The sequence below is a fragment of the Paecilomyces variotii genome (assembly GCF_004022145.1).
Source record: "Paecilomyces variotii strain CBS 101075 chromosome Unknown C8Q69scaffold_1, whole genome shotgun sequence".
NCBI classification, from domain to species: domain Eukaryota; kingdom Fungi; phylum Ascomycota; class Eurotiomycetes; order Eurotiales; family Thermoascaceae; genus Paecilomyces; species Paecilomyces variotii.
In genome coordinates, this window is record NW_021167140.1 from 1,151,503 (window position 1) to 1,172,913 (window position 21,411).

General features: G+C 49.1%; 6 protein-coding genes across 6 annotated transcripts; 3 read left to right on the top strand and 3 right to left on the bottom strand.

Moving 5' to 3' along the window:
- Positions 1–813: 813 nt before the first annotated feature.
- C8Q69DRAFT_14504 (hypothetical protein) lies at positions 814–1,908 on the top strand. The gene is made up of 5 exons (XM_028625473.1): positions 814–891; positions 976–1,158; positions 1,231–1,303; positions 1,383–1,489; positions 1,563–1,908. Exons 2-5 carry the CDS (start codon positions 1,139–1,141, stop codon positions 1,774–1,776), a joined length of 414 nt encoding a protein of 137 aa, XP_028488852.1. The 5' UTR covers positions 814–891; positions 976–1,138; the 3' UTR covers positions 1,777–1,908.
- Positions 1,909–2,261: 353 nt separating this feature from the next.
- On the bottom strand, positions 2,262–4,143 carry C8Q69DRAFT_14535 (ChaC-like protein-domain-containing protein). Its single transcript, XM_028625476.1, has 7 exons — positions 4,069–4,143; positions 3,881–4,009; positions 3,698–3,729; positions 3,463–3,512; positions 3,396–3,400; positions 3,146–3,230; positions 2,262–2,965 (listed from the first exon to the last, which is right to left on the bottom strand). Exons 2-7 carry the CDS (start codon positions 3,979–3,981, stop codon positions 2,432–2,434), a joined length of 807 nt encoding a protein of 268 aa, XP_028488853.1. The 5' UTR covers positions 3,982–4,009; positions 4,069–4,143; the 3' UTR covers positions 2,262–2,431.
- Positions 4,144–7,971: 3,828 nt separating this feature from the next.
- Positions 7,972–9,385, top strand: C8Q69DRAFT_14804 (hypothetical protein). Its single transcript, XM_028625501.1, has 2 exons — positions 7,972–9,101; positions 9,153–9,385. The coding sequence occupies exons 1-2, from the start codon at positions 8,221–8,223 to the stop codon at positions 9,280–9,282; spliced, it is 1,011 nt and encodes a 336-aa protein (XP_028488854.1). The 5' UTR covers positions 7,972–8,220; the 3' UTR covers positions 9,283–9,385.
- Positions 9,386–9,932: 547 nt separating this feature from the next.
- On the top strand, positions 9,933–11,545 carry C8Q69DRAFT_14827 (calcium binding modulator protein). The gene is made up of 3 exons (XM_028625505.1): positions 9,933–10,115; positions 10,192–10,210; positions 10,307–11,545. Exons 1-3 carry the CDS (start codon positions 10,075–10,077, stop codon positions 11,165–11,167), a joined length of 921 nt encoding a protein of 306 aa, XP_028488855.1. The 5' UTR covers positions 9,933–10,074; the 3' UTR covers positions 11,168–11,545.
- Positions 11,546–12,111: 566 nt separating this feature from the next.
- On the bottom strand, positions 12,112–15,425 carry C8Q69DRAFT_450229 (DIL and ankyrin domain protein). Its single transcript, XM_028629423.1, has 5 exons — positions 15,025–15,425; positions 14,487–14,920; positions 14,015–14,419; positions 12,372–13,944; positions 12,112–12,310 (listed from the first exon to the last, which is right to left on the bottom strand). The coding sequence occupies exons 1-4, from the start codon at positions 15,203–15,205 to the stop codon at positions 12,409–12,411; spliced, it is 2,556 nt and encodes an 851-aa protein (XP_028488856.1). The 5' UTR covers positions 15,206–15,425; the 3' UTR covers positions 12,112–12,310; positions 12,372–12,408.
- A 703-nt stretch (positions 15,426–16,128) lies between these two features.
- C8Q69DRAFT_14942 (low temperature essential 1, lte1) lies at positions 16,129–21,398 on the bottom strand. The gene is made up of 2 exons (XM_028625523.1): positions 20,848–21,398; positions 16,129–20,767 (listed from the first exon to the last, which is right to left on the bottom strand). The coding sequence occupies exons 1-2, from the start codon at positions 21,240–21,242 to the stop codon at positions 16,279–16,281; spliced, it is 4,884 nt and encodes a 1,627-aa protein (XP_028488857.1). The 5' UTR covers positions 21,243–21,398; the 3' UTR covers positions 16,129–16,278.
- Positions 21,399–21,411: the final 13 nt, after the last annotated feature.

The window sequence follows — 21,411 nt, forward strand, 5'->3', positions numbered from 1 at the left end:
TTCTCAGTGGCCCCGGAGGAGCTGCTGCAGGAAAACTCATGCCAGGGTCCTTTAGCTCGGATTAGATACTTAAAAGGCTGCGGGCATCTGCCTGGACTCGATCACTAGAGAACATCACCACCTGCAATAAGCATACCGCAACTGGGTCCCCTCGGTTGATTCCTCGTCGTCTGGAAAAGGCTCGAGAAGCTTGGATTTCGTACAAGTTCGCAGAATATCTTCACTGTCTACGACTGGATACACAGAATAGCGACTCGAGTTGGCTCTCCAGAACAGTCCCCGGTAAAGTCATATCACTCCATGAGTCCATGTACAGGCTAGGTACAGGTTCTTGCCGAGGCCGGTCCGAGCACTTCGTTATAGGGTTTCAGATTAGTACATTTTAGTGTATATCATGCACATCCCATCCATCGTTCGCCCAGGGTCTCCAAGCTCTAGATGTACGGCGCTGGACTCTGCTCGTCTAGCCATCGCAGCCCCTCTTATGTCTACTCCACCGCTGTCCACCGTCCATGACAGCGGCCCAGTCTCCAGAACAAGAGGAATCGATCTTGGGATTGATTGGGGATGAAGTGTGCGTCAGCCGGTGTTAGCGCACCGGTTCTCTCCAATCCTCTCACCAGGCGTGCCCTTAGGTCGTCTTAGAGGTCTTTTGCCCATAACACCCGTGGCCGGCTCCTCGTTCTTTTCGTTCCTGGGCTTTATCTTGTCGCGACCCCTCCTTTATCCACGGCAGCCTCTTCTCCTCCCACCATCCATTTCTGATTTGGACCTCCGGCACATCTGTCCATCTGCATCCGCTGCAGACTTAGTCCAGCGTTGTCTGACAACACACAACGATACGATCAGACTTTGATATCTGACTAGCTTTGACGGAAAATCCAAAAAAATGTAAACCCCTTACCTTCCTACATGTCAAAGTTACAAATATCTTTCGTGGCGATCGATCTCGTCGCGAAGCTCGAATAAAGAAAGACTGCTGTGCGCTCACCTGCCGTGCTAGCAGATCGACCTTTGGCCTAGACTCTTCTTCTCGAGATCAACAGAAAGATCTATCGAGTTTGAGGCTTAACATCTACTGACACATCTACGACAGTCCTTCTATTTCTCTCCGAAAGAACCCCCTCCGGACATCAATATGTCCAAGCTCTTTGTCGGGTTTGTCTTCATTTTTTCCTTGCTTTCTGCTCACTTGATGTCTCTCTTTGACTGATAACGTATGGAATGAAGCGGCCTCGCTTGGCACACAACCGATGAGACCCTGCGGCAGGGATTTGAGAAGCATGGAGCGATCGAGGAAGCCGTCAGTTGTTCTAATACGTCTTACTCATTGATGTGCTTCGTTTCCGTGGAATCTGACTCGATTCCTCGCCATGGTACAGATCGTTGTGAAAGACCGTGACACGAACCGCAGCCGCGGATTCGGGTTCGTCCGCTTCACAAACCCTGAAGATGCAGATGCCGCGATGAATGCTATGACAAATCAAGAGTAAGTCGACGGACATACAGCATCCCCGTAGTCGAATATAATCAGATTGATATTGAATTGACACATCTATCAGATTTGATGGCCGCATTATCAGGGTCGACAAGGCCTCTGAGCGTACCGGACCCCGCAACGACGGCGGTTTCCATGGTCGCGGCGGTTACAACCGCACAGATGGTAACAGTGGCGGTTACAATCGTGGCGGGTACAATCGCGCGGAAGGTGGTAGTTATGGTAAGTGGTTCCTGAATGTTGTAATGCGAATGCAGCAGCTAAACTATCTTTCATAGGTGGTTACGGACAAGGTAGGTAAATCCTGCTCGATCATGCAGAACTCCGTCTCGAGATGAGGAATCAGAGCTGACCCCGACCCAAGGAGGATATAGCCAGTAAGTCCCTTGCACGTCAATCACCGGGCCAGGAAGTCTTCTAGCAGTATGGATCGATGAGACGCGATGGTGTGTTCCTGGATGATTTGACCTGCCGGTTACAATCTGAGTGCTGGATGGATCGAAGTTGTCTTTTCTATCTCTTGCAAGGCTTACAGTCTGGGAATGATCATAATGAATGCAGATGAAGGATCTCATGTTTCTATCGGGACGCATCGTTTGTTTGTTTGGGAGATTGCAAGTGCTTCGAATGTGATGAACTTTATTCCCCCTAGGCCATCAAAAAATCTGTTTCAAGCTCATGATGCATCCACAATAAGGGCCAGTGGGCATTTGCTTTATCATTTTCATTATGTCAAACGGTGTACGCGCCGTTACAACAAAAGCACTTGTCTCATGATGACGAAGATCTCTCTTTACGTGGTACGATTCCAGTTCCTGTTTTCTTCAAATCCCCAGTCTATCGAAAACCGTAGCTTCGTTGTTTGTCTTCTATGTGAAAGTCTAAAGCATCCAAATATGGTTGCGATATTCAGGGTCCATGCTGGGAGTCAGATTACTCTGCCCGTGGAAACTCTGCATGAGACTGCGTCTCTGTCTTTCCTGGCTCAAACGCTTTCTTCGTCTTGCGCTCAGCCTCCTCTTCCTCCTCGTCGGCCAGCTTCTTCTCTTCGAGCGCTCTCACCCGTTTCACGAGGTCTGTGACGTGACCGTCCGCGCTACCTAGACCGATTCCTTCGAGCGCCTTCTCTAGAAGGTAGAGGTATTCCGTGTTCTTGCCACTTTGTCCGTGGCTCACACTGATAACGCGTGCGACGGCATCTGGGTCGCGCTCCGCAGGATCTCGAAGGAACTGTGTGTTTGTGGGAAGGCCGATGTAGACCATGCAGGTCATGGGGACGCCGGCGCCAGCGAGTCCATTTTCACCGGAAGATTCAGGAGCAACGGGGTAGAATGGAGTGTAGTGTACTGTATAGCCGTTGATCTCGCGAATGTCTAGGTAGTCGTGGACTTCCTCCGCGTGGGAAGCAGGAATGTGGTAGGCAACACCCCAGACAGCGGAATCCGGGGAGGTTTCGAGATAGGCTTGCTAAAGGATCTGTGAGCAAGAATGTGTCAAAGAGAAAAATGCGGCTTCGAGCATGGTTTGGCCATGGCTGGGTCTAAGATAAGACAACAGATCCACGGATGCATGCATCTACCAACTTTGAGATGGACTAAATGGAAACACAAAAGACCATAAGGGAACTTGACGAGGAGGATTACATACTGGATCATTCAAGGTCTCCCAAAAAGATCGTTCGATGACTGTCACCACGCGCCCGGGAGCCTCAGGGGTACCCCGATGATCCGCACTAAACAAATTTTGTCAGGGTTCTCAAATGGTCGTTGTAAGAATAAGCAAAGATCCTTATGCAAACACTTATCCGTGAAACATGTAACTGCATATTCCTGGATAATATTTGGATATAGCTGCAAAGAAGCAAGGAGTGAGTGCCGGCAAATGGGGTAACCCTTACCTAGCCTTAACAAGGATATCGGATTAGCGAAAAACAGCCCATTCTGGCTCATATACGATCTACTCACCTGCCAAAACCTCCGCACATACCCATTGAGATGACCGGGGACTCTTTTATCTGATACGACCAATCAATCAATACCGTGCTGCATTTCCACCGCAAATTGCATATAACATGTGTGCATGGGATAGGATGAGATATCTAAATGAGCCCAACTTATTGAAACAGGCGAAGCTATTTCGCTGGGTACGTTGTAGATACCTAAGAAGACCCCAGGCGAAGGGTGAGAAGGCTGCACGTACCAAAATGCGGGGGTGGTTTCCATATCAAACTCCTGCGGCCGGGGGATCAGCTAACCCAATGTTTCAAGTCCAGAATAATAATAACAAAGAAAGTATAATAATAAGAAGACACAAATAGGATCTGTGTATTATTATAAAGGATCCACGTGGATTTGTTACTCATAACAACAAGAAGAGACGTACCCGTAGCCGAATACCCAGAGATCTCCATCCGGGAAATGAGTCCGCCACGTCCGAGTACTCGAAGGCGTATGTACAGAAACCTTAGCTGGGGCTACAGCCATAATGCGGACGGCCCCGTGGGAAAATATACTTGACGATCGAATCGAATCTATTTACCCCGTCTAGCAAGTTCAGGATCCCAGACTGACCTCGTGGAACTTGTCGCAGTGCGGCGACTTCCGGGTGCTAATTAGAGACGGAAAAGAGCCGATCTGGAACAAACGGGACAAAAGGACGATGCAGAAACAACTCAAGCAACCTGACGATGCTAAAGTTTATGCTGGTTATCTTAATAATAATATCCACCTGTTCTCATTCAACGAGCACGTCATCCCAGCTGTGCCATCACCATCGTCGTCAATAGTAATAATAATAAAGAGGGGGACAAATCGCGATCTGCCGTGCTCGCATATCGCCCACTAAGTAAATGTGTTTGCACTGTTTGTTTCTCCGCGAGGACGCGGGCATCGATCTTGCCGACCAGAGAGCCATTTTTCACTCCAAAGAACTGCTCCATCAGTAAGGAAATAGCGCTGGTTGAAGAGTAATAGTTCGTGATCCGATCCCCTCGACTTTCTTACTTTCAAATGTTTCAGGCTCGGTTGGCATCGGTACTTGTCTGGTCAGAAACAAGCAGTTTGATTGGACCGGATACAACGAGAACTGATCTCCGTCTGAATACTTACTCCGTAGTCAGAGCGACTTAATGCAGGATGCATCTAAAGACTAAGGTAGATAGGGAAGTCGATCGGCACAGTACCATTATTACTCAGGCTTAGCTGTTCTATCTCCAGATCCCCGAATGGTCAGATCATGGATCATGGCAAACGATTGGATGTCTCCACATACCTATCATAGCGCTGGTGCTAGGGAACTCCTTCCCAACAGATATAGGTAGGGAGTACGGAGTAAACCTATGAGCAGACAATCGTACAGAGCCTCCTCATCGTATCCGACCCAAACAAGGGTCTTGAAGATACTAGGTTGAACATAGAGGACCGACCAACCTGATACGACACCGACAAAACAAAAGGCCTGGGCTAATCTTGCCAGATCAACTTCCAATAGTCATAGTCGGCAATATCTCTTTGCTGCGTTAAATCTTCTCTCACGTTGAACCCGAAAAGAACGGTCAGAGGCCTCAATAGCTTGTTGTACGGTATAGTTAAGCTAGCTTTATCAGTGTCGTCTCTACCGCGTTCCCTCCGTCCTTCACAGCCCAACTAAACCATTGCGTATATACGGAAATGGAGAATAAAGTATAAAGAATGTACATATAGTACTGTCACTGGACATTATTATTGAAGAATCAAGCACCATCGACTTCTATATCAGCACGACATATCGAATAACCTAGTACGATCCACGAAAGAGTATATATCCAGCTACGATAGAAATCTGCCAAAGCTTCCTCATCAGGGTCTGAGAGCAGTTCATCTGCGGGGTACACGAGCAGGCAAGCGTCGAACATGTCTCCCACAAATCAGAGAAGACATGGAGCCTTTCTCGGAAACTAGCCGCAGTCAATGAGGACGAACTACTGGAACAGTCATTCGCTAATATGATTGTCTAAAAGCATTCTGTGACGAATCTTGTGAGAGGTAGAAGAGGAGCGAGCTACTGTGTGTGTGTGGCTGTAGCTACACGAACTCCTATGAGGACGATGTTTTGGTCTTTTTTATAGCATTCTCAGGATCGGGAATGGTGAGCTATTTTCCGTTTGGTGGTCTAGACTTGGTCCAATGTTCTTGTCTTGTCTATCCTATTATATTATCCCTGGCAATATATAAGTATGTCTAGACAATTCTATAGATCCCAATGGAACTGTTCATACTGGACATGCATCAAAAAGTATATGCTCAACTCCGAAAATCGTTGCGAAAACACATAAATACATCGGTATAAGACCTCACCCCATCGACCTACCATGATAGGTACTTCGAATGCCATCCATGAAAGAAGCCTGCTGCATACATGGGAAGAAACAGATTTAATTACCAACCGCAGCCCATCGTGATGCGAATCATGAGTCTTCACTGGGACAAATCTCACAATCAAAAAGGAGCTGGTCGATCAAACACTGCTCCCTCTCCTGGAAAGTCTTCCGCTGAGACTCGAGCTCCTGTTGAAACCGACGGCGTTCATCACAAAGAGTTATCTCTAGCTCATCAACATGCACTGCCATGTTTCTATTTGCCGTCTCCACATCTCTGACATGTTCCTGTAACCTTGCAACAGAGAACGCGACCTTGGCATAGTTCGGATCCGGCATTCTGTGAAGTAACTTTTTGACCTTCCTGTAGACGTGTGTTAGAGTTATGCAATAATACAGTTCCTGTTCGAGAATGTACTCACGGATACAGTCCGCGAATCGCATGCAAACGCTTCTTTATTTGTAGGAATTTGGTTCTAGGCACCGTGGACCAAGTCAACAAATCATCTTCCTGGTGAGATGTCAGCTTGAAGCTAAGGAAAGAAGAGGAAAAGAAGCATGATCTTGGCTCACATGTGGAAATCTTGCCCAAAGATCCTCGGTAGTTGTTTGCTCCATTCTGTGCGTCAAATCCCATCCGTCCATCTTTGCGAGTTCAGGGAAGGAGGGAGAACATGCTGACGAGCCATTTTCGTTCGAGTTATTCCGCAAGGTTGTGGTTGCCATTTTTGTCTATATCGCTGCTAGAGAGATAAATTATGTAAATCTTGTTGATGACCTTGGCTTATAGAAGAGAAAATGTATATAATAAGAGTGACTCGATGTATGAATTATGAGAACCTAACGATAGAAAAGGAAAGGAAACATGAATGATATAGAGCACCGCAAATGATAAGACCTTTCGCAAATAACATCATAGCAATGTTAGGCGACGATGAGGAAGGCAGGACCCTCATTCTGGCGTAGTTGACAAACTTCCCCGGAACCTTCCAATAGATGACCTTGGGCTATTTCCAAGAAAGGCATAACAGTATCTACCTAATTTGCTTCTCTGGTTGCCTTATCAGGAGCCATGGGAGTATATATTTGATCAGAATATGAAAATCTCGCAAGCACGCATGGACCCAAAATGCTAGCATCTAGATCAGGCTGATCGACGATAGTGTGATGCCGTTGTACCGACAATCCACTCTGCTCCGGAGTCCAGGTGCCTTTCTGGTTTGGCTTGTAGTTCTTGATCGAGTATTCATCGACTTGACTACTAGCCTCGAAACGAATTGCAAATAGGCTCAAGGAACTGTGTTGGCGCACAAAGCGTACGTCCAAGTGACCTGTCAATCATCCGTTTGTAGTAGGTTTCTCGGTATCCTACTTACAGGACAGAACCTACTATATCGCTAGATTCTTTGTATGCTGTAGAGATATATATGGGTTCAAATCGACCTGAGAACCAGAGTTAAGCAAGTAAATCAATCAATCTAGCAATTAGATTCGACAGAACGTGGAAACGACTATCCATAGTCATGGCATTTCATGGGTCGTTGATGGATTTCTTAGGTGAACCCAATCCTCAGACCAGCAGAGTAGGTATATGCAGATGTAAGGAGCCAGGTTCTTCTAAGTTTATACTGTGAGATCGTGTGATCGCATACCGATAAGTACTGAGATTGGGACAGGATAAATACGTAGGATTGTTTAATTTTTGATAGACATAAGATGTAGGGGAGAAGTCTCAAAATAAAGGTATTCAATGTAGCATGCTGCAGACGATAGATAGGTGAATAGCGTCTATGAAAGGAACTGGATAGAATTCCTTCTTGCATTAGCAGATTTGTATGTGTCCAATTGGTCTGACGTCTTACATATATATATAATCGCAAGGACGATCGCAAATTGGCTGTCTTAGCTTTATTGTAATCAGGCTTAGTTATTTATGATGACTGCAGAGTATTCATCTTTCAACTAGACAATTCCGCCATCTGAGGTCATTAACTCTTTCAGTGAACAGCAATCGATTGTTATTAACTGTCGAGCAAGAGGCGGCCCGACCCACGCAAAGCCGCGACGGGAAGTGCCACAACGAGTGGAGCACAAGGATCATCCTACGTCAAATGTCCGGCACTTGTTGCAGAAGTATTCTAGATCAACCTGCATTGTTTCATCAATTGTGCAATGTCCATACTCTAGTTGCCTGACTCTTCTATTATCTCTCAATATATAGGGAGTTTTGTAGATAGCTCTCCTTCTATCTTCTCTCTGCTCAGTTTACACTGTTCTTTCTCATCACAGAAGGCGCCCGTTACCTACTACTTGTACTGCTGGTTATCTACACTGCTGAACTGCTTCATGATATCCCAATTTCTTAGCTATGTCTGCACTCATCAATCTTGTCAAGTCTCGCCTCAATCCGCCCGCAGAACCGACATCAGTCTCGTTTGCGGGTAAGACCATCCTCTTGACGGGTGCGACGTCAGGGCTGGGTTTCGAAGCAGCGATCAAGTTTCTCAACCTGGGTGTCTCCACCTTGATCATAGGTGGTCGGAATATTGACCGATGCAATCAAGCCAAGGCTGAGCTGGAGAAACGGACAAATCGTCCTGGCGCAGTACAAGCATGGCTCCTCGACATGAACAGCTTCCAAAGTGTCGTCGAGTTTGCCGAACGAGCGCGTAAGGAGCTCCCTCGATTAGATATCGCAGTACTTAATGCTGGCCTATTTCATCGTGCTTACAATGTCTCGAGCGATGGATGGGAGGAGACTCTGCAAGTCAACGCCTTATCGACTGCGCTGCTAGCGCTGCTGCTTCTTCCGAAACTGCGAGAGAGCACTTCCGATTCGGAACCTGCACATTTGACGATCACGTCTAGTTACCAGTTCACGCGTGTCAAGGCTGAGAGTCTAAGGACCGATGGGAGACTCCTCGAGCATCTCAACGACCCAAAGAGATTCAGCGGTGGCAAGCAATATGGAATCTCAAAGCTTCTCCTAGAATATGCCATCAAGAACATTGCGCGACTGACGAGGAACGACGATGGTACTCTCCAGGTTATTGTGAACTCTGTCAGCCCAGGATTCTGCGGGTCCAGCCTGGGTCGGCAGTTCAACAGGTTCTACGAGAGATGGGCAACATGGCTGCTCTACAAGCTCTTTGCTCGCACTCCAGAGGAAGGCAGTCGGTCGCTCGTGAGCGCTACCTACCAAGGTGTGGAATCTCATGGGAAATGCTGGAGGAGTGATGGATATCTTGAGTGAGTGGCCATTGAATCAATTGCTAACACAGCTAGCTAACGGGGGTCCAGCGAATCTAGGACGCTCACGACCGGTACAGAGGGAGAAATGTTGAAGGAAAAGGCTTGGAAGGAGATTATCGAAGTTCTCAAGCCCCAGGCTGCCGAGGTAGAACAGATCGCAGGGAGCATCTCAGGCTAGCAAGCTCCAGGACTGAGGAGGTATTACCAGATTCTCTATCTATGCTTGTCATCAATTCCCGTGAAATGGAGGCATGTCGGATACTGCCAGCAGGTCATGATGAATCGCCGAGGTTGCCATTGATGCCTGCTCTAATCACAGCAATTGATGCGCAGACTGTTGCCCTGATCTATGTGAAGAAGAGCCAGCTGAGAGTGGAGAAGTATCAATGAGTCAGGATAAAGCAACTTTCGATAACTACTAGAGCTCCTCGGGCGCAGTCCGATCTATAATTATACACAATCGCGGACTTTGGAGAAGCATTTGCCACTATCGAATCGGATTTCTTATGGAGCTGTGCAGCTCCACAACTTACGGCCAGTCGTCGTAAGGCTGCGTCTTTGCAAACGCGCGGAGGGACTTTGCTGCGCGGGGTCTTCCTTTCTTTCCAAGCAAAAAATCGCAAAGGATTCCACGTCCGAATCAGAACGTATAACCGAAGAGACAATGGTGAATATGTGAATAGCATTCAATACTGATCGTTTACTAGTTCTCCTTTTTTCCTAGTATGGGTTTTGGGCATCTAGCCCCACCAACAAACGCCAAGCTTGCGAACGAGCTGTAACGGACGGGCACCCCGACGACGAGCGAACTTGCAAGCGCAAAGATCAGCATCGACACCATAAAGCACTGACGCAGAATTCCCTTTTCTGTTCTCTTGTACATGTCATAAATAGAACAATAACACCATCTACCGCACTGCGCTGAAGTTCAGAGACGACCCCGCGAACATACACGCTGGTAGTTCGCGAGATGGCGTACAACAGCTCCTACAACCCGGATGCGCTCCCAGCGTAAGTCTCAAGCTCTTTTCCAGGATTTGACAGATATTTTAATGGAATAGCAAGCTGACAGCATAATTCTGGATAGGCATGCGGAACCAGAACAAGTAGGCAACTGCATTTCATCTTCCACTCGTCTTGTTCTCCGCGCCTATTGGCAGCAGTCGACGGACTCACGACTGACGACACACCGTCCTATATAGGTGGCACAGATGATAGGCGCCATGCAGGCGTCTCATCAACATAGACCTCGAGCATCCTCACATAGCGCACCGCCTGGCCACCCACCGCAACGCGTCTCTCCCGCGATCCCTTCTCAAGGCCCTCATCCTCCCCCGCAAGCGACACAGCATCATTATCCCAGAAAACCGTCACCGGGCGCTGCAACAGGACACTATAACTATGGCATTCACTCTCCACCACCACAGAACTATGGTTACGGTCCCCCACCTCCTAGGCCTGCGCAGAATAGGCCGCCTCATGTTTCGCGTCCTCCTCACTCGCCCAATCCTCCTCTAACGACGCCAAACGAGGATCCTAAGCAGTTGTATCCTCTATTCCGCGCAGCGAACGTGTCTCATTCGGGAGCTCTCACCGAGGCAGAGCTGGGTTCTGCCCTGGTCAATGGAGACTACACGGCGTTCGATCCAAACACGGTGAAGATGATGGTCAGAATGTTCGATAAAGATGGCAACGGCACGATCAGATTCGACGAGTTTGTATCGCTCTGGCGATATCTTGCCGCTTGGAGAGACATTTTTGACCGGTTCGATGAAGACCGTAGTGGACGCATCAGCCTAGGGGAATTCGAGAAGGCACTGGTCGCATTCGGGTATCGTCTCAGTGAATCATTTGTGGGCGTATTATTCTCTACGTTCGAAAGCAAAGGACGAAGGAGAAACGGACCAGGGCTGCTACCAGGCAAGCCTGGTCTGAGCTTCGACCTCTTCATACAGAGCTGTATGAGTTTGAGGCGCATGACTGAAGTTTTCAAACGTTACGATGACGACCGAGACGGCTACATCACTGTGAGCTTTGAGGAGTTTTTGACCGGTAAGGACTGACCTGTGACTCTATTCTGCTGTGCTAGGACTGACGGACTATATATTATTGCAGAGATCCTCCAATTGCAGGACTAGATTTGCTGTTTTGTTTTCGATATTGCGTATAACCTTGCATCGATTCCCATACCCCATTTATTGCACGTCAGTTATATTTGTAAGAGCCTGTTGTGTGGCTTAAGCACGCCCCCAGCATATATGCGATACGGCTCCAGATAGACAATCCAGATTTAATATACCCAGAATAAGTCACTTTTGGAAAGAAGTGCAAACTATCTATAGATAGATACAAGGTTACAATTATGTTCACTTCTTCCCCAACCACTCCATCACCTGTATAGAGAGTCTTCTTGTGTCCAAATCAAATAAATCTAATACTCGACCCATGCTCGCTCTGATTAATCAAGTCACCCGGTTATAGTTATATAGAAGGCCAGACAAGGCGGGAATATTGATAGGCCGCGCGCGCCACTTCTCGAGACTTCCAGCATCTCCAAGCCAACCATACAAGTGTTAACAAACCGCGGCCTGATAGACTCTAGTTAGTTCCCCGGACAGAGCGAGTTTGGGGGACTAGCAACAATCAACAGAACTCCTCTGAACCCAGCATTCTCCATTCACGTATGTGGCAACAGAGGAAGGAGGTGAAGTCATATCGATGTGCTGTCAAGGAAAATTGGGCCGTGAGCAGACTAGATGCGTTGATATATTATTACATTCGTTATAGTCTCTATATAGCTACCTCGATTCTTCATACGACGCTCACCTCGTAATGTGTGCAGTCTCTCGTCCCCGATACCCCATACGCTTCGTGGTTAAACGGCTGCCATCTGTTATCCTGTGACATGATGTAGGTGTTCTACGGGAATGAAACCAACGGGCGTATGCTCGAATTTACGAAGTCTGAAATCTAGAAAGCAGCTCCACCGCGCATGATTCACATGTCTTCGTCAGAGACGACTTCTAAACAAATATAATACCGTTATCAAATCAAGATGATGAATCTTTCTTTTTATTTATTGAATAAGTATAGTTACCAGCACTAGTCTCGCTAGAGCGGTCAGCCCGAAGACAATACCTCCTAATCCTATTCCCCGTGCACTTTACTGCTTCATGGTATATAGAATGAATATGTGTATGAAAAGACTATGATGCAACGGCCGTTCAGTCGAAGGCGAAAAAGAAAAAGAAGTATAATTAAGGCTACCTTTGTCCTTTCTCTCGCCTCCTTCTTCCAAGACGGTTCAGCGATCAAACCTATTCAGCACCTCTGGTGGTACGGTCGGGATATATTTGCGGGCGCGCTCGCGGTTGGTACCTCCCCATCCGGCGCCGTAGGTGATCAGCATATCCGTGCTGGTGGGTAGAGAGAAAGGAAGGGTTAATGAAGGGTCCAAGAGGAGTAGGTTGCGCTCAGTTTCGAATCTGGTGGAACCTGGTCGGGGAGAGGCATTGATGGAGGAGGCCGCTGGGGATGTGACTCCAGGACTACCAACGGTGTCCTTACCGGCGGGAGTCATGAGGATGCTGGGGTTAAGTGGGATAGACGGTTGTTCATTTACCGGTGTCACTGGAGGGATATCACTCTGGTCCGTTTCCGACTTCGAGGCGGGTTTCGCTTCTTGCAGTTTCTGGTGTTCTCGAAAGAGAAGCTCTGGGTCATTCTGTAGATCAATGAGGAACTTCATGGCCGACTTCGTGAGGCCCTTCTCTCCGACCTCCGGTCGATAACACTTCACAGCATGGATGAGTTGAGCCGGCGTCAGCTGCTGGAGCTGGAGCAAGGTAGTGACGAGAGACTCGAAATCGTCCCCCAGAGAGGAGAAACATTGTAGCCACTGCAGTAGCTGGATAACAGGTGCCAAATGCCTTCGAGCTGCCTCGATGGTACTCTCTCCAGTGCAGGTCGTGGACCCATTCTCGTAATGCTCCGGCTGCCGATTATTTGTCCTGGCCCAGTCCTCCAACGCGGACACGTTCATTCGAATCTGCATAGCCTTTGTTCGCGCGAGATACTTTTTCGTCGTCATTATGCGGTTGAAGAGTTCTGCTCCCAGCCAATACAGGAGCTGTGACAATATCTGAGTGGTGATAACAGAGTGGACATCGTAGAGGTCGAGGACGAACAGGGTCGATGAGAGCAACGACGTGACGTTGCGAGGCGATATCTGAGCCCGTCGTTTCGGAGACGGAGGCCGGAAACGCTTCTCGGCTGGCTCAGGCGGTTTTGCTTTGGACTTTGAGCGGAAGAGTTTCCACTCATTCTGGAAATGGACATCTTCAAACCCAGGTATCGTCTCATGGTCCAGCATCGCTTGGTCCAAGACTTTATTCATCCGCCGCTCAGCGTCCCGGATGATCAGAATGAATATCTCGTTGATGAGCTCCGCGAGATGCAACTGGAACTGCACCGTAGACTCTACCAGGCCCATGTCTTTCTTCAGATAATGAAGCAATAATGTCGCATTGGATATCCAGAACGCGAGAATCGTCATATCCCACTGATGCCGCTCAACGACATCGTTAATTCTCTCAGTTGCAGACGTCAGCAGTTTCGCTAGAAGCTCAGGGCTAGCGTGGTAATGAGCATAACGTGCGCTGAGAAACAATAAGTTAGCCGGCACCGGCTTCTGAGATGGCGAGCGCTGAGGTGTCATATGCGTGATGATGATATCTAGGATATTATCTAGCTCATTCTCCTGGAAGACAAACATCTGATCGTTCAGACATCTGTCCCAGACGAATTCCTGCTGGTCATCCTCCAGATCGTCGTCGACTGCCTATTGTTATAAAACATATCAGTTTTGGCGCCTACAGATAAACATCTTCCTCAATCAGTGGCCAACGTACCTCAAACTTCTCGTCCAGACCGAGACTAGATAGATCGACTTCGAGATTGATGGCGCTCTCCTCCATCATCATTCGCCGCTTCATTTCGTTCTCGGCAATCTCCTCTTCGAATCGGCCCTGCCCGAAACCAGAATCATAAAAGTCATCTTCTATTGCCGTAGATCCAAAGTGGTAGCCATTGTCATGTAAGTAGTCGGAAATTTCCGTTCCCGGTTGGGCGAAATCGAAAGCCGTGCCTCCAGAGGACGACTTGATATCTGGCGATGCACCATGGTCGAGAAGAATCTTCGCAATAGTCTTGTGGCGGTTCGTCATTGCCCACATGAGAGCGCTCCATTGGTTGCGATCCTGCTTGTCAACAAAAGCGCCCGAGTCCAGAAGCGCGGATACGACATCGAGATGACCCTACATCGCAGTCAGCACGACAGCAAAAAGCCAATGTACCCCGGCCCACACGGCTGAAAGAACTCACAAAGCAACTCGCATATATCAACGGCACTGTCCCCTCCTCATCTGGCATATTAACATCCACATAGTCCTTCGCCTTTCCTTCCAGGATTTTCCGCACACGTTCCACATCCCCATTGCTAGCAGCCATATTCAGACTCTTCTGAAGGATTTCTCTTTTCTTCTCATCGGAAAGCTTCTCGTCTGCCACGATATCATCTTCATCCGTCCCGATCGTTTCCACTTCCCGATGGGCTGCCTGAGCCGCCAGCATCTCCATCAACCGGGCATCGCTATCCTCAATACGCGCGGTGGTCGTTGATGCGGCATCATCTTCAGCATAACGTCGCGTATATTGACCTCGCGCGTCATGTTCATCATCGTGTGAGTGGTCGTCCAGGGTGAGGTTGAAGGTAAGAGGTTTGGCAGCAATGGGTGTCGTGAGGAATTGTGATTGACCTGTAACAACAAAAGCATTGCGAGTCAGTCATCGAAAATGGCCAGACAATCCATCTTATGATGCGACAGGACTCTTTGAGTCTCTGCGGACGAGGAATGCCCACCTTGCCAACCATCGTACATCTCCGTCTCCGATGGGAAGACGGGCACGGAGCGGCGGTCATCGAGGGAGGTCGGTAGATCATCAGGAAGCGTTCTTGAATTCCGGATATTAGACGCATCGAGCGCATGATCCTCATCTTCAAATTCGGGCGAATTCCCGTGAGGCGGGTCCGCAACGTCCATGGCTATGGTGAAGTTCGAATGAGGCTGGTGGTGGTGCGGGACATCAAAGACGGAGACGAGAGCGTCGCGCCGGATGTTGCTCCATGAGACAAAGCGGAGACGGGATAGAGAGAAGGCCCTTTGCACAAGGCAGATTTGGCGATAATTTTTTCTTTCCAGGGGAAGTCGCTCAACATGCGACAATCCACCATGGACGGTCGGGGAAGATGTGCTCTGGGGACTACGTAGATCAGCGCCGCCATAGAATGCAGCTTTCGGGGTCGCCCAATGACGCACGCAGTGAAGATTCTCCGACACTGCAGTATAACTATCGTTTATGCAGTCTCATCGGACTCTTTTTCTACAAGAGAGAACCATCAGAGAGCGTATCGCCTGACATATTGTATTCACAAGCATTCTATCATGCTAAGCTCGCTCAAAAAAAAGGGGTCAGATACTCAGATCGCCACTCACCGCAAATTTGGTGAGGAAACAACAGAACTCCACGCTAAGTGCTTCTTTATTATGATCAACCAAAATGCCGCACTATATCTGAATCAACAGAATAGCATACGCACAGGGATATCCAAAGCGAAACCACGGGATATAATGTACAGAAAAACAACTCGATAGCAAAAGCCGTCAAAGCAAGGCCCAGTTCTGGTATCATTCGATAAACATTGAGTACATCGCGGGGTAAATCTCATATACAGAAAAAAGACATGCACTGTGTAGGTATTATTATATACGTGCAGGGAAGAAAACAGATAGCCGCCCAAGATGCATGAAACCATTTACATGTCGATTATGCTCATTCAGAATGGGTATTCGTAATTTCAATCCAGTTTGCTGCTTCTCATCTGGATCTGGTCGTCAGGGAGAGCGGCAATCCAGAGACACCGCTCGATCACGCCGCAGGCTGGCTCGAATGCATATTTTGTGCTAGCATCAATAAGCCGAAGGAGGCTTTTGATGATCTTGGCAGCAGTGCGATATCGCTCAAAGTTGACCAACGGGTCACCGTCGCGCGTGCTCGCAATCTGCGCCGGTTTCTGGGCATTGTACGTGAGATCATGCACGTAGAGGCCTACGAATCAGATTAGAATAGAAAAAATAAAAAGCATGGCATATGAGTAGCACTCACCAACAAAAGGTACACAGCCTTCCTGTAGGTTCGCAGTCTCCATCTCTACTCGAAGTTCATGGAAATTGCGAACTGGCTGTATCAGGGACTCCATCTCCCGGAGAAGGTCCTTATCCTGCGCAGCCACTAGCTCCCATGTTCGTCGAAGCCGGGTACAATCTATGGAAGATAGAGCGATTGTAATCTGGAGCATCGTAGAATAGTTGCAAATCCTCCTAGCATGGGCTGCGATGTGGATAAATTTTGTAATTACCCGCACTCGCTCTTGGAGATCCTGTGTGAGGATAATCTCTGAAAGCACCCATTTCACCATGAGATTGAATCGGCCAACAACAAGATCAATGCCTTTCTTGTCTTGTTCGGAAAGGAACTGCACCCAACTCAGCGACACAGGTGAGTTACCGCTCCATCGCATATCAACAAGATCCTTCCAATCAATCTCACTTAGGGCCGCTTGCTCCACAATAGTTAACTGCTCAGCAATGAGTTGAGAGTCGTATGCAAGAATGAACGGAATATGCGCCGCTGCCATCAAGTCTGTTGGGTTCATCTTCGCGTCACCTCTCTCGGAATTGAGAATAACATTGCTAGACAGCTGGTTGAAGTCAATTGCTCTGTCATTGCCTCCGCCAGCATTTTTATGCGTGGGGGAGGGGTCGGGAGTAAGCGGTTTTGATTGGAACGACAGCGGGTGGGAGATCTCTGGAAGTGATACCCTGGAGTTAGGCTGCTGGATAGTCATCGGAGGAGACGGGGGATGAGCGAGAGGGTGAGGAGGAATCTCAAGCGCTGAAATTGTTTGGCCGTGTGATCCTGTCGAAGGGAGACGGTGAGGTTTCTCGACTGCCTCTTCTGGATCAATGATATCGACGGATATCTCAGAAGACAATTCCGAGAGGCAATCTTCCTCCTTCACATAGACCGCAGCAGGAGAGCTGGGAATGGTCGAGCCGCGAGGAATACGCCTTAGACTTTCAGTCTCCTCAACCACATCTATTGACGGATGTGATGATTCAGGTTCATGAGTGTCCTGGCGTGTATCCGAGCTGGACTGTTTGTGGGCTGTAACGACATGCTTCACAGGTCTCAAGGGAGGCTTCTTCATAGATTCATCGCTTAGACCCCTCTCGAGAAGAGGAATAGAGCAATAGGAATCCTCAGATTCAGCAACCGATTCGGAATATGGGCCATGAACAGAGGGCTGATCTAGCACTGTATGTGAACTATTGCCCTCTGAGAGAGTATGGCGCTGCTCAATAAAGCTTTCCTGGTTGCTAGCAAGGCCGCTATGGGTTTGATTGTGCGTCCACTCTGACTCGGAAGAGGGTGCCTCTCCTCGCTCTGGGCGCATTGGGCTTCCACCTGTGTCAGTAGATGAGTCATTCCACTTCCCTTCCAACTTAAGCAATGCTGACTCGACACCTCCATCGTCATCGTCAGGGATATGAGAGAACTCGGCCACGACGGCCTCGAACGACGGCCGCATATTCTGAGAGGAGTGAGTCTCGATGAGCGAAAATCTCTGTCTTTGCGGAAAAGTCTGTTGGCTACCAAAAGTGTGGGAGCGCGTGCCAGTGGTGGATGCGGAGAGAGATTCTGTACGCGAGGTCCCGGACTGGAAAGAATGGGGACGCGGCAGTGATTCGAGATCATGGATGTTTTGCACTTTCCGTAGGTCTCCGCCTGGACGCCTGCGAAGCAGACGCGCATAAGGTTTCTCATAGTCACCTTGAGCATCGGTCTCGCCAGATGCTGAACTAGCCACATCATTGTCGACCTCATGACGGTACCGTGACACTACACTCTGATAAGAAGCATATTTGCGTAGACGATTCGACATGGATCCACTCTTTCTCCAGCCTGACAGTCTGCGAATCGAGGAAAGGGAGCTTCTAGGTGCGAACAACTCAGAGCCTCCCGAGTACCTCGAAGTCTTAGATGCAGCGTCAGAGCCGCTGCCCCTATATTGGAGCGGCGCCGCATACTCGTCTGCTTGGCCGGACGAATACCATGCACGATCCAAATTTATGGTTTTTGACGTAGCATCGGAGTGGCCACTTCTCATATGTTGCCCCTGACCCTGCTGAGTACTTGCAGAAGTCGGAGGGACGGCCCCGGACATCACAGGGATATCGACCCCCGTGTCATCCACAATGACGATCGACTTGCTCCCCATGGTCACCAGACTGTGCCTGGTGTCTGTGTCATGTCCTTCGGCTTGCAGCATCTGAGAACCAGGCTGCAAAGCGGGCTCTTTCGTGTCGTTAGCATGTGCTGGAGCTGTAGCTCCGCTTTCCTGGATGTCCTTTTCCGCACTGTAACCCACAGCATCACGGTACTGCTTCAGCACATCATCACATAGCAGATCGACACGCAACGAACACTTCCCAACGGCTGATGACTTTCTATTCTTGTATAGCTCAGACCCAAACGCGACATTCATGGGCAAGGTAGACGTCCGGCCGCGCAAAGGCGGCATTGGACTCAAACTTCTGCTTTGCGTAAGTGGCCATTGACTGCCTTGTCTGCTGTTGAGCACTCGTCGGATTGAGCCAATGATTGTCCGTACGCCCTGACTAGATCCAGTGGGCTTTGGAACGTCTGGTGAGTCATGAGACACGGCATGAGAAACATCGGTTGAGGGAGCAAAGAAAGTCGGTGAAGGAGGAGACACTCCTTCTATGCGAGGATCCGAAGGCCCGAAGAGGTTTCCCCTGATCAAACCGCTTGCGTACGGAGCCAGAGTCATGAACGATTGACCCTGAGCATCGTTGCTCCCCATTCGTAGAGGTGCTCTGTCGTCGCGCACAGAGTCAGAGAAACTTCCGCTGCGCTTGTGGAAATGAGCATGGACAGGACGACGATGAGGCGCAATCGGAGACTTATGGTCACCAGGACTCGAAGGCAGGTTTGTAGTGAGTACCGGTACGGGATGTGGGATGCTCACGTTGCTCACATCTGATGAAGACGAACGTTTCGGGGTGATGGAAGGAAATGAACAGGAGACCACCTGAACAGAATTTCCATCAGATGGAGAAACCGCTGTATCTCGTGCTGTTGTCGCAGAGGCGTTTCGGCTATGGGAAGTTTGCGTAGGTTGGGATTGATTTGTAGTAGTCTTTGGGTGCACAGATTGGCAGTAGTGCCCTTCAGGAAGCTCATGTAGAAGCGTAGAGTCAAAAAAGAGCTCTTCAATATCATCGAGAGAGGTCTTGTTTATGTCTCGACTCCCCACCACGCCTCCTGGAACCACGGGACTGTCTAGGTTGTTGTCCGGCGCTGAGTCGGGCATATCCCAGTAAACAGAGCATCTGCCGTTCCAGCATCGCTTTAAATCTACGAGAATTTTCAAGTCGCTGGTACTTCGGACATCTCGATCTTTCACGGCATCATACATCGAGTTGATCCTATCGCAGAACTGCACGCGAAGATCCCGATCAAGCACGAAGTCATCGGCGAAGTAATTCAGGATCCAATGCCTTAAAGCAGCAAATGCTCGGATCCTAATTATTCGACCGTCATCCTGCAATCGATTGATGGCCCATTGTAGGCGGGCCAGCAAAAGGGAAAGGAGGTTGCTAGACGAGAGGTAGGAGCGAAAAGTTAAAAAGAAATCAGACACGAGCTCATAGTCCATGAAGGACTCTGACGTGATCTGTGCAACAATTCGAGCTGGTGTCGCTGCGCTGATGTCTTTGGTTCCTGGAAGATATCGAACCACGGACGGGTCGTCCATGGTCACGGCGAGACCATCGAAGATGAAGGGCTCAATAGGCTCCTTCAGCTTGTAGAAGACTGAGTGGTGAGAAGCAGAGTTTCTACTCAACGCCACTGCGCCGGAGAACATGGACGTGGTGAAAGAAAGAGGACGCCCGTATCCAAACGAATGCCGTTCATTTCGCTCGCCGGTTTCCGATACAGGTTGCGGGATATTGGATGAGGGCTCATCCTCAAGTACAGCAGACTCTCTGAAGTTATCTGATACGGAGGTCCTGGTGTAGGCAGAACTTCGTAGCGCGGCAGAGCCCTCAGAGTTGAACTGTGGCCTGCCCAGTCGATAATGTGGAATTGGAATTTCCAACGTTGGCACACCCTTCTCCTCGTTTGATCTGGGTCGATCGTCGGATCGGTCGATCACGATTCGGAGCTCACCCGGACGCTCGTTCGAGGATGATCGGCGTTCTTCTATAGTAGAGCATGAATGCGATTTTTTGTGGCGATTGTCACCCGCGAGCGGTGCCTGCTCATGAGGTGGCTGTCCGAAATTTCCCAACCCCGGATGTAGCTCCGACAGTTGAGAGATCGACCACATACTGTGTCTGGCATCTCTTTCAATATCAAGAAACCCATCCTGCGCGGTGAGCATGCTGTCCGATGGGTTGATGGGAGAACGCGAAAAGGGATTCGGTGCGCCTTTCTGGACAGGCGTAATGATCGGCCTAGACCACCCGCGCATGTTAGCTTTGCCTTATATACGTGCCGGGTTCGAAGCCAGCTTCCATGAATAAAACCGCCATACCTCAAGTACAGTCTTCCATTGTTGCCAACATTTCCCACTGTGAAATGTTTCCCTTCCCGGCCGGTTGGAGAACTTTCCGGCACACTCTCAGGTACATTATTCGATCGTTTAGTAGAGCGCTGCCATAGCATTTCAGCGCTATTCTTCACACGCAGGAGTGACTGTGCACGTTCTTTTCCCCGACGTCCGAGATTTGTCTTTGGTGTGTTTGGCCCTTGGGCCACCGTATGGGCTCGTCGAAGACTCGACTGCCCGTCGTACGCAGCATTTCCTGCTACTGTCGTCGATACACGCCCCAGGCCTGTTCCGGCCTGAAATCGAGAAAGAGGCTCGCCAGCGCCTTGGTTCGATGGTCGCAAGGGGATATCATTATGTAGGAACGAGGGAGGCCCCATTTCTCTGTCGAAATTGCGTTCTCGCTGTTGACCGCTACTGTGAAGGATCGACGCGGACCAAGAGACTTTGGCACAAAAACCGAGGCTTAAAGGGAATTCGGACTCAAAGGATATGGGCGTGGCCGGGACTGAATGCCAGTTCGTTCGTGTGACACGACATATCCAAACT

Excerpts from the sequence above, each read along its gene's own strand:
- C8Q69DRAFT_14504 (XM_028625473.1), top strand. The coding sequence starts at position 1,139 with ATGTCCAAGCTCTTTGTCGG. Across the intron at positions 1,159-1,230 it reads ATGTCCAAGCTCTTTGTCGG|CGGCCTCGCTTGGCACACAA; the intron begins GTTTGTCTTCAT and ends TATGGAATGAAG. Across the intron at positions 1,304-1,382 it reads ATGGAGCGATCGAGGAAGCC|ATCGTTGTGAAAGACCGTGA; the intron begins GTCAGTTGTTCT and ends GCCATGGTACAG.
- C8Q69DRAFT_14535 (XM_028625476.1), bottom strand. The coding sequence starts at position 3,981 with ATGGCTGTAGCCCCAGCTAAGGTTTCTGTACATACGCCTTCGAGTACT. Across the intron at positions 3,730-3,880 it reads CTCTGGGTATTCGGCTACGG|GAGTTTGATATGGAAACCAC; the intron begins GTACGTCTCTTC and ends CCCCGGCCGCAG. Across the intron at positions 3,513-3,697 it reads GAAACCACCCCCGCATTTTG|ATAAAAGAGTCCCCGGTCAT; the intron begins GTACGTGCAGCC and ends TGGTCGTATCAG.
- C8Q69DRAFT_450229 (XM_028629423.1), bottom strand. The coding sequence starts at position 15,205 with ATGGACGTTGCGGACCCGCCTCACGGGAATTCGCCCGAATTTGAAGAT. Across the intron at positions 14,921-15,024 it reads GATGTACGATGGTTGGCAAG|GTCAATCACAATTCCTCACG; the intron begins GTGGGCATTCCT and ends TTGTTGTTACAG. Across the intron at positions 13,945-14,014 it reads GTCTGGACGAGAAGTTTGAG|GCAGTCGACGACGATCTGGA; the intron begins GTACGTTGGCCA and ends TTATAACAATAG.
- C8Q69DRAFT_14827 (XM_028625505.1), top strand. The coding sequence starts at position 10,075 with ATGGCGTACAACAGCTCCTACAACCCGGATGCGCTCCCAGC.
- C8Q69DRAFT_14942 (XM_028625523.1), bottom strand. The coding sequence starts at position 21,242 with ATGGGGCCTCCCTCGTTCCTACATAATGATATCCCCTTGCGACCATCG. Across the intron at positions 20,768-20,847 it reads AATGGAAGACTGTACTTGAG|GCCGATCATTACGCCTGTCC; the intron begins GTATGGCGGTTT and ends CGGGTGGTCTAG.
- C8Q69DRAFT_14804 (XM_028625501.1), top strand. The coding sequence starts at position 8,221 with ATGTCTGCACTCATCAATCTTGTCAAGTCTCGCCTCAATCCGCCCGCA. Across the intron at positions 9,102-9,152 it reads AGGAGTGATGGATATCTTGA|CGAATCTAGGACGCTCACGA; the intron begins GTGAGTGGCCAT and ends ACGGGGGTCCAG.